The sequence below is a fragment of the Apteryx rowi genome, unplaced genomic scaffold (genome assembly GCF_003343035.1).
Source record: "Apteryx rowi isolate R43461 unplaced genomic scaffold, aptRow1 scaffold_181, whole genome shotgun sequence".
In the NCBI taxonomy this organism is placed as follows: domain Eukaryota; kingdom Metazoa; phylum Chordata; class Aves; order Apterygiformes; family Apterygidae; genus Apteryx; species Apteryx rowi.
In genome coordinates, this window is record NW_020448097.1 from 419,185 (window position 1) to 432,166 (window position 12,982).

Below are 12,982 nucleotides of genomic sequence, written 5' to 3' on the forward strand. Positions count from 1 at the left end.
CTGTTAGGTTTCCCTCTCAAAAAGGGCCTTGAATATTAAAAACTGTTGTCCCTTAATGGTTACTTACCTGATTCCAATGATTTAGACAAGAACACAGTATATTTGGTATTGTGAGAGAAAAACAAAATAAATGCCATGAATGCTACAAAGACTGCTAAGCAAAACCACTAAAAATAGCCAGCTTGCCTCTAAGGGTATGTGTGCCTATTGCATGGCAGAGATGGTGAACTCTCCTAGTCTGTTAGGAACCCAGAAGATGCTAAACAACATCTGCAATGGTACTGAATTACCATTTATGATTTGAAAAATTGACAGACAAGTATCTTTAAAGAAATGACCAAGATGATCTCTGGCCTACTAACATTGATTTATTTTATTTTTTTCTTTAAAATATAAACCAGCAGGTAAGTGCCTGAAACAAAAGAACACAAATGTTACGTTCATATTCAAGAAGCGTAATGTAAGGTGACCTAGGTGATCTATGAGCCAGTTAGTCTGATATCGGTCCTGTCAGTGCCTGCTCCTAATATATGTGTTAACTGTACATAAGCTAAATATGTCTGTAGATCTGTGAAAAAGGGCCAGTTTACTTCAGCTGTTAAAAAAACAAAACAAAAAAACACTAAATATGCTCCCTTTCGTCAGATGCAACATAAAGAAATGTTTTACACCTGACACTGTGTAAAAAAGTTAAGTTTCTGAAAATGTAAAAGCTATGTAATTTCCTTGAATATTTTATTTCTATAGTGTCTGTGATTTTTGTATTTTAATCTGACGTGTCATACCAATGGGAGGAGGGAGTCTGTGTGTGTAAAGAGTATACATAGCATGAAGAGATATATAATTTCATCTATGCTTAACTTTTTTGTGAAGACAAATACAGTTTAAAGAGGTCTGAGTCATTCCTGACAAAGTTTAAAGAGGAAATCAAGATTATTTAAAATGGAAATCTTTGGCAGGACATTCGAGTGAAATGAAAGACAAGCACAGAGGAATGATTGAGCAGAGGAAGGAAGGAGAAACTGATATAATGTGAGCATAGAATTGAAGGACAAAGAGACTAAGTTGCAGAGAAACATATGTGGGAAATTAAGGAGGTGCTTGACATGAGCGGAGACCATATTAAGAGCAGACATTACAAAAAAGCTAATGTCAGAGAGATTAATAATCAGAGAAGGTAGGTTATATTTAGTGGGTGAAAAGGGCTCTCATAAGAATTGCACAAACAACTTTACTTGACTTCAGAATCATTCCTTAGGGTTCTTAATATACCATTTGCTTTTTAGGTATGACTCTCTCTGATTTCCTGATGACTATCCAGTTACATTTTATCTTCCTCTTTCCCCATTATCTTTCTTGCTCTCTAAACCAACTTATTTTCTCACTGCCTGCAACTAGTGGGTGAGCATTTAAGCCAGAGGTGAGACATTCTCCATGTTCTCCTATCTGACTTTCTCAGTAAAGAGAAATCAATTGAAAGCAGAGTCTCTCTTAAAGCCCACTTACATCCTTGCAGCATGCTTAGGCATAAGTAATTCTGGTTGGTATGTTAGGCAAATTCAACGTTATTGCTTCTAATCCTGAGACAGTTTGTTTACGGAGGTAACTAATCTGGCAGTGTAATAAGGTTTGTGCATGTAAACATACTCTGGAAGAAGTCAGAGATACCCAAGATACAAAAGAAGGAAAGATACAGTGCAAAAATTGCCTGGCCTGAAAACAACTTTTAATAATAAAAGGGAGTACTAACTCAAAACTGCCATGTTTTTTGGCTCTCTTAGGTGGGATGAGAAACAGTGCATTGTATCTTCCTGGAATGATCAGATATAGGAGGCGTTGATCCTTGTGATGTTTATTCTGAATTTAAATGATCTGCGATGTTGACTGTGTGGTATAAAGTGCCTCAGAATTTGAAGGTGCTTTGAAAATGGGGAAGGTGTATCTTTTCTGCTCTGATATGCCTGAAACCCATGACAAGGAGACTGATTTGGCTATTGAAGTGAATGGAAATTATGCAATTTAATTGAGATAGTATTAGCAAGAATTTAGCAGATGCCAGGTAGTTTGAATGTGATTTGCTGGTTGTCCAGTACATGCTGCATTTTCACATTTAGATATACTAGAATAAAATTCTCAAATATTTTTAAAAGTTAATATATGTGCTATGTATCTTATGTGAATTTTTCAGAGTACCATTAGCATGAAACCTGATGAATATTTTATTAGATCCTAAGACGCGTCAGTCGGCAGTAACTAGATTCCTCATGTCTGTTGTCCAGGAAAGCAGCTTTCAGAAAATTTAAGCAACAGATAGGATGGTATCACTCAAGAATTCTGTTTACAAATCCTTTCCTGCTCGTGGTAGAAAACTACCATAGTATTGTGTTATGTTTAGGAAGCAGAATTGGGTTATATAATTAAGTGTTATTTTATAAAATGTAAATAGGGAAAGTAGCAGTCAACCAGATAACGTTTCTTTTGTGCATATCTGGACGTGTAACTGATGCAGTCTAAGTATTTTTCTGCATTATTTTTTCTGTTTATTTGTAGACTGTAGATTGTAGCTGGACAGTAAGATCACATAGGCATTTTAATGCTTTTCTGTATAATTCTAACTTAGGAACTACCACTAAATAGTTTTCCTAGTTGTCTAGTCCATCCACATCTGTTGATATGATGCGGTAGTTTCTTACTATCTCTTTACCAGTGCTTTATCTGCTCCTGTATTTAGTATTCCGAGAAACATGACCTTTATTTTTACCTTAGAGCAGTCTAGAGCCTCTAGGAAAGAAGAGGTCAGGAGACTAAGTGATTGAATAGCTCTGTACAGTTCTGTGGGCTTTACTTAGCTTTTTGCATCAGATAGTAGAATGTAGAACATAATTGCAGCCTTTTCCTTGAAATCAGGATAATTCTGGTACAGTACACTAGAAATTTTTTGCAAGCATCCATTTGGGCTACAGAGTGCTTTTGTTCTGAGTCTAGATTCAGATACTGAGGGTTGCTAGGCCTCTGTAGCCTTGATTTTAAGATAAGAGGGACATGTTAAATCACCTAGTTTCATGCATCATCTAAAACTGGGGACAGCCTTTCTTGCCTTTATATCATTGTTTTGAGTTGTCAGCAAAAACATATTTTTCAGAAAAGTATCTAGCCCGAACTTTTTATAAAAGTATTTGTAGAAGTCCCTTATGCAGTGTCACTGGCTAAACAAAATGTGGAGCTAATCCATATGTTGTGAAAACTATGGGTGTTTCCAAAAGCCTCCTCACAAAGGCATTTTTCTTTTAGTGCTAAGAAACAAACTTGACTTTAGAGACAGTCATGAGGGTAAAGAGAAAAGAGAGGCATGGATTAGAATGAGTACAGAAGGAGGCAGTCACAATACATTCATAAATGTTGACTTTTTCTGAGCTTGTTGAATTGGTAGTATTTTGTGGGGAGTTTGGGGGTTTTGGGGTTTTTGTTTGTTTGTTTGTTTTTTGGAAAGAGGGAACATTCCTTGGAGCATTCTTTGGTTCTTGAAACCAGTAAATCAGCAAGTTATGTAATATTTATGGATGAAGTATTTGCTTAATCTCATTGTTCTTGACAGTAGAATTCTCACAGCATAGCAGGACTTTGCAGCAATAGTTTCATGAACAGAAGTAACTGGACCCAGATTCCCTCTGGGTGAATTTGGCAGTGTCCTTTAAAATTTTGGAGACTGTTAGGATTAAGGACTTAAGCTCAGCTTCTTTCTCTCTGCCTGTGTAATCTTCCTAATATAAGTGCCCCTAACCTTACTGTAGTGTAATAGTTTAAAAGACTAAGGTTTAAATTAGTATTGTTGGGCAACAAAGCTTAAAAAAAAAGCGGAAACAAAAAAAAAAAACAAGATGAATGACATCACTCTTAGATCTTCATTTCATTGCTCAGATTCAAAGAATATTTGCATAATGTCATAAAACTGTTCCTAATGTCTGTAAGAGCTCAAAACTAAGAGAGGAGAATAAAATTGAACCCTCACAGCATAGTCTTAGTTACTTGTATGTGACCTAGTTTGAGACCTGGTCTAGATACTCAACTTAGATCAGTGGAGGCTGATTTGTTCCAAAAACTGTGGCCTCATTGATAAAGCTCAGTGGTAAGTGATGATAATATACCATAGTAACAGACTTTCTGAGAGAACTCTGTGCAATGGGTGGTGCCAAAGAAATGAAACAGGAGACTTCAGAATTCAGAGAAAAGAGACTTTCCTGCCATTATTTCCTGGTCCCTGAAGGAGAAGGAACTGTGAATTTTAGACTTGAGGTATTTTCAGCTCCTCCCCTTGTCCAGGTCTAAGCTGATTCCTTTTGTTTTGTCTCTGATTTTAGACTGCTGAGATTGGTTTGGGTTTTTCATTTGCATATTAATTTTTCTGTCATGTAGAAAATAACATCGATTCTGAAAGCATCCCATTTCAAGTCTCATCTTGTCTAAGGACTTTTATACTCTTTTAGAATTACTAAGTGTTGTTGTTCATCAAGTCCTTGTTCCAAGTTCATCAAGACAGCAAAAGGATCTTAGCTATGGCAGTACCTTAACTGCTATGATCTGAATGTGTTATGATTCAAATACCTATAGTGCTGAAATGCTGTCATTGTATTTATGTAATTCTTCATCTTTTCACCACTGGAAGTAATGGAGCTAGTAGTTGCCATGCTAAGTCTTGCATGAGCATGGGTTTACATTCTGCAGGACAAATTCTAGAGATGACAAAGCTCTTCAACTGTTACTGGCAAACACCTGTAAAATATAGTTGAAGTGTTTTCCTGCTTTCACTTCATGCAAGGATGGCTGAGATATTACCTGAGTCTTATTGTATGTCCCTCTTTTCACAAGAAGCTTTTTAGTTAAACCTGTGGAATTTATTAGAACTGAATGTGTAAAGAGGGACCCATTTCTTCATTGATTGCTAGCCGGATACGTGTAAGGATGTCTGTACTTGCAGGGGAACTCCCCTAGGAATATTGTAAGACCCAAGGATCTAAAATCTTGAAGAGAGTTGCATCTCTTTGGAACTTAAGGCTGTTCGCCTGGCATGCACACGTTTTCTTCCTAAGCAGCACGGAGTGGTGGCTTATATAAATAGGTAATAAAACAATGTTTATCAAGGTAGTCATCTTTTTTTTGTTACCAAACTGCTTATCTTGATTTTCAGCGGTAAATCACATCACTAGCTTCTGTCTCTATCCATGCAGAAAGTCCTGCCTGGCAAGTTGAATACTCAATGGGTAGTTAGCCACAAAAGGCCTATGAAGAATTCAGTACTGCAGATCCTACTCTGGAGGTAGACATACCTATTTTTAAATTGGGCCAAGAAATACTAAACATTTTTCTCAAGAAGGTCCTGAATCTGGTGGTGTTGTCAGATGCTCTGTTCTTTACCTGCATTCAATAATTAGATAGGCCTGCCTTGTTGTCTTATGTCATGCTTAGCATTCAAAGGAAATGTGTATAGGATTTGGTAGTAATGGTAGCACTGACAGAGCACCAGATTTTCATGAACTTGTGCGATGTGTCTGTTTTGCCTGGTGTGGTTTCCAGGATAAAAAGTCATCTTACCTACAGAACCAGCCACATTGCACCATGACCTTAATGCTCACTAGGCAGTAATTGTCAAATTAAGCAGAAGTCTAGAATATATTACTTTCTAACAAAATTACTCAAAATCTGGTCTGTGCACCTAGATGAAAGAGATTTTTTATTTGTGTAAAAAAACCTTTTAATTTGTGTCTCTTGCAAGCAGGAATTGAGGCAATTCTGTGCTATTTGCCATCCATAGCAATGGAAGGGAACGCCTAACAGCTACATTAGCACAATATAGTTTTCCTAAAAGTTAGTCTTGCATTTTAATTCAGCCACTGGATATATTGATAAGGCTTTTAAAGAATCTTCTTAATCTTTAAGGCTTTCTGCTGCATATTTTAGCCTTAGTTGGATTAACAGTCTCAGAAACATGCTCTTCATATTATGAGGTGACAGCTTCAGTATGTAAAGTGTCAGTTTAATGGCTGAAGAAGATTCATTCCCTTCCAGCTGGTGTGCTGGACATGCTAGTCTGTAGATGTTGATTCAGGTTTTCATCTTAATGAGCGATCCATTTGTCTGATTTGGGTTTTAGGTTTTGCATCTCTCTCCAAATACGCCCCTCTAGTCACTTTGATCTGACAAAAACCTGTGCAGCTGTCTCTGTTCTCACCCAAGTCTGCACAGAAAAACATGGTATGAAGCATTAGGCTATTTTGTTATCCAGAAGCAGTAGTGAGGTATTTGTAGCACTCTTGAGATGGCAGTAAGGTAGGGAGGTAGCTTAATAGAATGTGTTTCTTCAGCCATTTAAAGTGTTTCCTTGGATTCTGTCTTTGAGAGGGATATAGAAAGGTACAATTTTACCTTTTATGCTAAATCAGGAGTACCTAGAGTCCTCAGCCCAACAGAGGTGACCAGAAGACTCCTAATCGCGGCATGTTTTTGCAGGTACTGTTAACAGTGCTGTCTGAACTAGTAGTTATTGCTATCTCACTGACTTCCTTGCTGGCCTTCTGGCTTGCACATATTCTGAAATGACTGGTGTTATAGGTAAACGTGACAAATTGACAACCACTTGGGCCGGGTTGCATAAATTCCAATTTAATAGAATAATTGAGCAAGTTACAAGTAAGCAAAACAGCGCTGGGCGGCCGGGGAGTCTCCTGCTCCACCAACGGCACGTGAAATTCCCCCGCTCGCAGTCTCCTTATATGCAGCTCTAGTTCCGGGTATTTGTGGCACTTCCTGTAACTTCTGCGGTTGTGCTGACTGTTGCTAGGGGGTCTTCTTCAGCCCTCTGGTGGTCGTGGGGATGAAGGCTGGAGTCTTCCTCTGCGTTGTGTGTGGTGACCTCCAGGTCACGCGCACATTTTACAATTTCCATGGCTATGCAACATTTCACAGTTGGGTWACATCGCCATATTAGGCAATCTAAACTAACRTTACCGCTTYGTTAACTCAACTCAATTGTCTCCGGCGGGGTACCTGTTTTCGTTACAGGATTCTGTGGTTTAGCCCGTACTTAGCGCCTAGTTTCACCCGTACTTAGCGCCTAGTTTCACTGTACAGTCACTTCCCGAGTTGATGTAACAAATTAGCACGTATCACAACTGGCACGGTGATTGCATAGCTTTAACTGTCCTGGTTTAGATTCATGTATATTTAAATCAGCTGAAATTTTGCTTTATACATAATTATATCATTAAAAACTGCTTCCGATACTATAGTTTGTTCCACAAATCGTTGTCACATGTTTTGAGTTGTTTAAAAGCTGGATAGCAGTACATAAAGAGTTAGCCATTAGGAATATTCTTCTAGTGAGGATGTTTTTTAGGGTATTCTCCAATTGAATATTTCTTACCCTAGTGTTTCAGTATCTTTTATTAATAGGAGTAATGCAAACAAGTAATCATAAGTGTAGAGTTTTCAGATGCTGCAGGATCCAAAAGCTGAAGTTAACAAATTCAGGCTAGAAATCTCTTTCTGAACTATGCACAATTTAACCAGAAGTCATAATTACATAGTAGATTTACACAAAGTTTTATCTCTGCACTGTAGTGATTCATCTTAGATGACCATGATGGTTCTATCCAATCTCAAAACTTATGAATCTGTTCCCCATTCTTGACCCATCTACTACTTCCCAATCTGAAATTTCAGGAAGAAGTTTTAAAATGTATTTATGGATGTGAAGCAGGTAATTTTCATGCAACTGGGCCAAGACAGAGTTTTTAGTTCTTCTCAGGGTTCCCCCCCCCCCCCATTACCAAAGACTCCACCTGTGTAATTCCTCTTATTTATACTCTACCTTGCTTATTTTGACTTGATCCTTTATTCAAGGTCAGGGTGTTGTGTGCATTTTACTAATAAATTTCTGCCTTTTTTTCTTGAAGGCTGTCTCTTGTCAGTATCATTGCTAAAAAAGTCATCTAAGCTGTAAGGTCTCTGTTACTTCACAACTCCATCAAAGCATATTCTGATTATTCCAGTATCCCCTTTTTCAGTTTAGGCATATCCCATCTTACAATTCATTTAGAGTACCTCTATAAAAGTCCTTTCTCCTGGCTCATTGCTTTCAGGTCCACCTCTTTACATTCTTTTTTGCATCTCTTCAATCTCCAATGCATCAAATACAATTAGATGTCATCCTTAGTATTCTTTCCTGTCTATTTCATGCTTTACTAGTCATCTCCAAAAGATGTTAAGATATTGATCTTTTCCCACCTTCATACCATAAATGAAGATAGTCTTGATTGCTCATTTTTCAGGTTCTCCAACAAGCATCTTTTCTCTTTTCCTGCTCTAGGCTTTATAAAACAGAGAAATCGTTTTTACATATGAACAAAGCACTCTCATAGTCCTCCTTATTTCTCTTGATTGCTGAATATTGGTCAAGTAGTTACTAATAATACTTCTGTAGCGTGTCCATGTTGCATCACTTTGCATTTAGATCGTATGTTATTTTGGGGGCATGGTAGCTCCTTTAGTTATACATCCGTGCAGTTCCTCAACCTGAGAAATGATGTTATCTCCGAAAAAGAAGACACTTTTGCAGAAATGTAGTGAATAATGACAATGACTTAGTTAAAATGTGAGCTAGCAACTAGTTGGTAAAAACAGTTTTATGTCATGGAGATCTACCAAATATGCCTTTTTGGAAAAGATGCTTCTTATGGGTTTAGAAGGAACTGTCTCCCAGTTGCTCATTTAACTAATAAACAATAGGCTCTGAATATGAATATTACAGATTTGTGTTCCATGAGTACGCTACTAGTTTTGTTTGGAATAGAAGAGAAAGGTTATGGTGTTTCAACTTGAAAATTTCTTGTCGTAAGCTAACAGTGACCACTTGCTTCAACATTTAAGTTGGCGTTTCCTGATTGCTTAGTTATTGTTAGTACCAGCACTACATTCTTTTTACTGTTCTCCTGGATACTCTCTCAAAATGAAAACCCTTTGCAGCTGGGTTCAGATATGCCCTTTTTCTGTGGTAGTTAAAGTATCCAGAAAGGGAGTGGAGCCTAGATTTCTCCATGTTGGAAGAAGTTGTCTTTAGTTTTCTGCTGGAATTAGTATAACTGTGTTTGCATTGAAAGCTGTGAAGTTAAGAAACCAACAACTTTGTCTCCTACGATTAGGAAGTGTCACACTGTCATGCTATGAAGGTTCAATAGCAACAACTGAGACAGTAATATAATAATAATAAAAAAGATGTTTATTTCCTCACACAAGTTCTTGGATTAGTAACATCCATTAAAATAATGCGATTACTAACTTAGAAAAGATAACACAAAACCATCAGTTACTAATTTAGAAAGGATAACCTGAAACCGTCGATTACTGCGTTATTAATTGGAAGGACTGCTTATCCCTACTTGAAAGCTTTCTTGTTCACTCTCCTAGTGAGAGGACTCTCAACCTCGAGAAGTTACCTTAACCCAACATCCCAGGAAAAGGGGGGGGGGGGGAATACTCACGGTCCAGCCGGAGAGGATGGTCAGGTCACGTTCCCGTCCCTGCTCAAACTCTCCTAGCTGCCAAGTCTCTTTTTATACGGCTGGGGCTCTGGGCAAACACTGCTTTTGCTGACTTTTTGCGAGTTTCGCAATCACAGGACTGTTTGTTTGTCTGCTTGGGAGGACCCTGCTAGGGAGGCAAGACCCCAACACCTCCGTATTGTTTCTTCCCTCCCCGGGGGTCCGTGCAGATTCCAGGTGGCTGACTTCTTCAGCCTTGTTAATGCTTCCATTCCGCAGCCTTGCGCATATCAGTCCTTGCGCATATCGGTTGGTAGACGACTTTAGTCCTGTTAACTCCTCTGTTCAACAGCTTTGTGCACGTCAGCTCTTGTGCTATCAGTTCTTCTGCATATCAACTGACAAACTTCAGTCCTGTTAACTCTTCACTCGCCCGTCAGGAAGTCTGAAAACTCTAGGGCTCACTGGCCTATACATTATATGCCTTTACTCTGTATTTTCCAAAGCACGGGCTTTATCTGGAAGACAAAAAGAACACAGAAGGAAGAGTCCATCCTGCTATTTGCTTGTTTCCTGGAGCTGTAGATGAAATAATTAGCTTGGTAACATAGTGCTTGCTATTTTTTTATAAAATGTGGGATTTAATGCCTATCCTAGGAAAGGAAAATTTCTGTAATGCTACTTTATTCCTCTTTGGAACTTAAATGGAGCTTTTGATGCTTGTTTAGTTCCTAGTAATGGTGGCAGGGCCTAGCGCAGTAATAGCTTAGGAAAAAAGAAACTCTTACTGTGATTTGAGTATCCTTCATGCTTACTAGGTTGCAGTACAAATTTAGCAGGAGGCTTTGTCAGTCTAGAATATTTTGGGAAGGATAATTTTTCCTTGAAAATCAGCAGAAGTCTTTTTTTGATAAGTCTCAGTTGTTTGCCGTAAACATTCCTGCTTTATCTGAGTTGAGAATATTTGACAATCATATTCAACTTTTAAAATATTTCTATATGTTTAAGCCTTCCAATGTTGCTATCAAGAAAATACCTATGGTTCTTACAGCTGGCTCATCTTTGCCAGAAGTGATCTTGATTCAAGCTGGAGCATTTGGGCTCTGGGGATTCAGTGGTTCCTTGAGAATAATGATTTTATAGACCTGTTCAGATCTGGTCTGGGTTAAATATTATGGTGGTGGCTGGAGCACTCTCAACCACTAGAAGCAAAAATGGTAGAACTGAAGGAAAGTTTGCAACATAAAATAAATACAAAGACAAACAGCAGGGTCTATGGTGATGTCTGCAGATGATATTGTAGTATGACAAGTTCCAGGACCCAGCATAAATGAACTCAGGTGGCCTGAACACTATATGAAGATGTAGATTAATTTCTCACTGGCAGGTGGATCTTAATAGCTCCACTCACGAGAAAGAAGTATTAGTCGTCTTTTTTTTTTTTTTTTTTTCAGTGACATGCGAAACAACATTAGAAATGAAACAGAACTGGTCCTGTCAAGAAATTCTAGGAATAATCGGACTTAAGAGGAGAGATTAAGCCCCCCCCCTTTTTTTTTCTTAATGTATTATCAGTGATGGAAAAGCTACAGGAAACCTAGCATATATATGTTTACATAGACAATGTTCATGAAAAGACAGAACCTCTCTTTGCATTATATTTATGTATGTGTTTATATCTAAAATATATGTGTATATATAAAATGAAAGAGACTGCAAGTTTGTAAAAGTTAAAATACTTATGTATGTGTGTGGGGGGGAAGTTTTCTGTTGCTTTTAGCTCCAAAATATAAGGTATAGTTAAAGACTGCTTTAGAAAACACTGGAAATTCCTAGTATTGATGGAGGGAGCTGGTGGAAAGATTGTTATTCTTCTTTAATATGAACCTAAATACCAAAGCTGGTGAGCACAGAAGCAAAGAAATTAAAATGACAACTTTTCTTTTCATGTTCAAATCTTAGTGAAGTTTATAAAGTGAACAAATGAAGAATAAATGAGAACTTAATATATATTTTACAATATAAAAGTTTTTCCAATATAATGGGCTGGGCAGGGCAAGGAAATTCCACAGTCTTTGTAGTTTTTGGAGATAAATCAGAATTTATAACTATCTGCATTTGATCCTACTGTCTTAGGTTTTCAAGATCAAAGCAGTACAGCTGGCAGGAAAACTTCTTCCAGCCTTCAGCACACCTACAGGTATACCATGGGCAATGGTGAATCTGAAAAGGTAATGGATTTTTTTTTTTGGTGGTGGGGGAGTGTGTGTGTTTGTTTTTTCTTCCCCCCCCCCCAACTTATAATTGGTATTGGCACATGACAATTTTTCAAAGTAATGAAAGTGTAGAATTTGCAGACAAATTGATATTCCTGGCACTTCAGAACAATTTTAGTAGAGTTCAGAGCATTCTAGATCATTAACTGTAATAAATAGTGACCGTGATTTTTTTTCCTCATTTTGCAATAAGAATTCAATGCGTCAGGAGAACATATCCAGTGTATTATGCTATCTGTTGCCCTAGGACTTAATCATTGGTCCGTCAGTCATTCTAAATCACACATTCATATTAAAACCAAAAATGTTTGCAGGCCATGGTTAAACTTCCTGGGGTTATGCATTGTATGAGCTTTATGTTACAATCATGAGATTCGTGATGTTTGAAAAGATGATGGGACTTGGAGGATATTGCTCCATTTTACTGTTCAGCCTAGATAAAATTGCTGGCGTGTTTACATTTCCTATGGTCAGTGTGAAATGGAGGGGCTCCTCTAGATAGCTGCTCAGGCCAGAAGGCCTAACTTAGATGACCTGAATTGCCTGGTGGAAGAATATACCTCTTCATCGATAATGCCAACAGTTGGGTATGGCGAATACCTCCTTGACTCTTTCTTTTGATCATAGCTTTTAGTCAAGTAATTCCTTAACTTTCTTAGAGATGCTTGTTATTTCTGCCAAGTGAAAGTGATGTGGTCAGTGTGTTCTTTGGGCAGTTATCTAGCAAATTTTAAATTTTACATTTTTTAGCTAATTTATCTTGTGTTGCTTGTGCAATACTGGGGTTTTGCTCAAATTTTTGAGAGAGCATTTTTAATTTTTATTATGTTCTTAATAACTGAGTTAGGATGCAGCTTAGATTGTGAGTACACTTAAGCAATTTGGAGTAATAGAGGAGTTTTGAGTATTCAAAAATCAAATTATAAGTACAGGAAGTTCAGAATTAAGATGAAATTTATAAAAAGCATCACCAAAATAATAATTCTTCACCAGCTTTGACATTGTGCATAAACTTACTGTTAAATATGTTAGTTAATGCTATTGCATATTGTGGTGGTTTTCCTTTGGGTGTCATTAGCAAGACAGTTAAGCAGTTCAATTCTCCTAACTGTGTTTTTCTAGGTCTTAACATTTTGAGTTTGTAATTTTAATTTTGGCTTTCCTGGATTACAC

At 37.5% G+C, this 12,982-nt stretch overlaps 1 protein-coding gene across 4 annotated transcripts in view; it reads left to right on the top strand.

The window, feature by feature from the left end:
* Positions 1-12,982, top strand: part of MAN1A2 (mannosidase alpha class 1A member 2) — a 158,259-nt gene that overhangs the window by 86,324 nt on the left and 58,953 nt on the right. For all 4 annotated transcript variants that reach the window (XM_026061519.1, XM_026061521.1, XM_026061520.1 and 1 more), the window contains one exon: positions 11,670-11,764. In XM_026061519.1, coding sequence (XP_025917304.1) covers positions 11,670-11,764 — 95 coding nt within the window. The remainder of the gene's footprint in view (positions 1-11,669; positions 11,765-12,982) is intronic.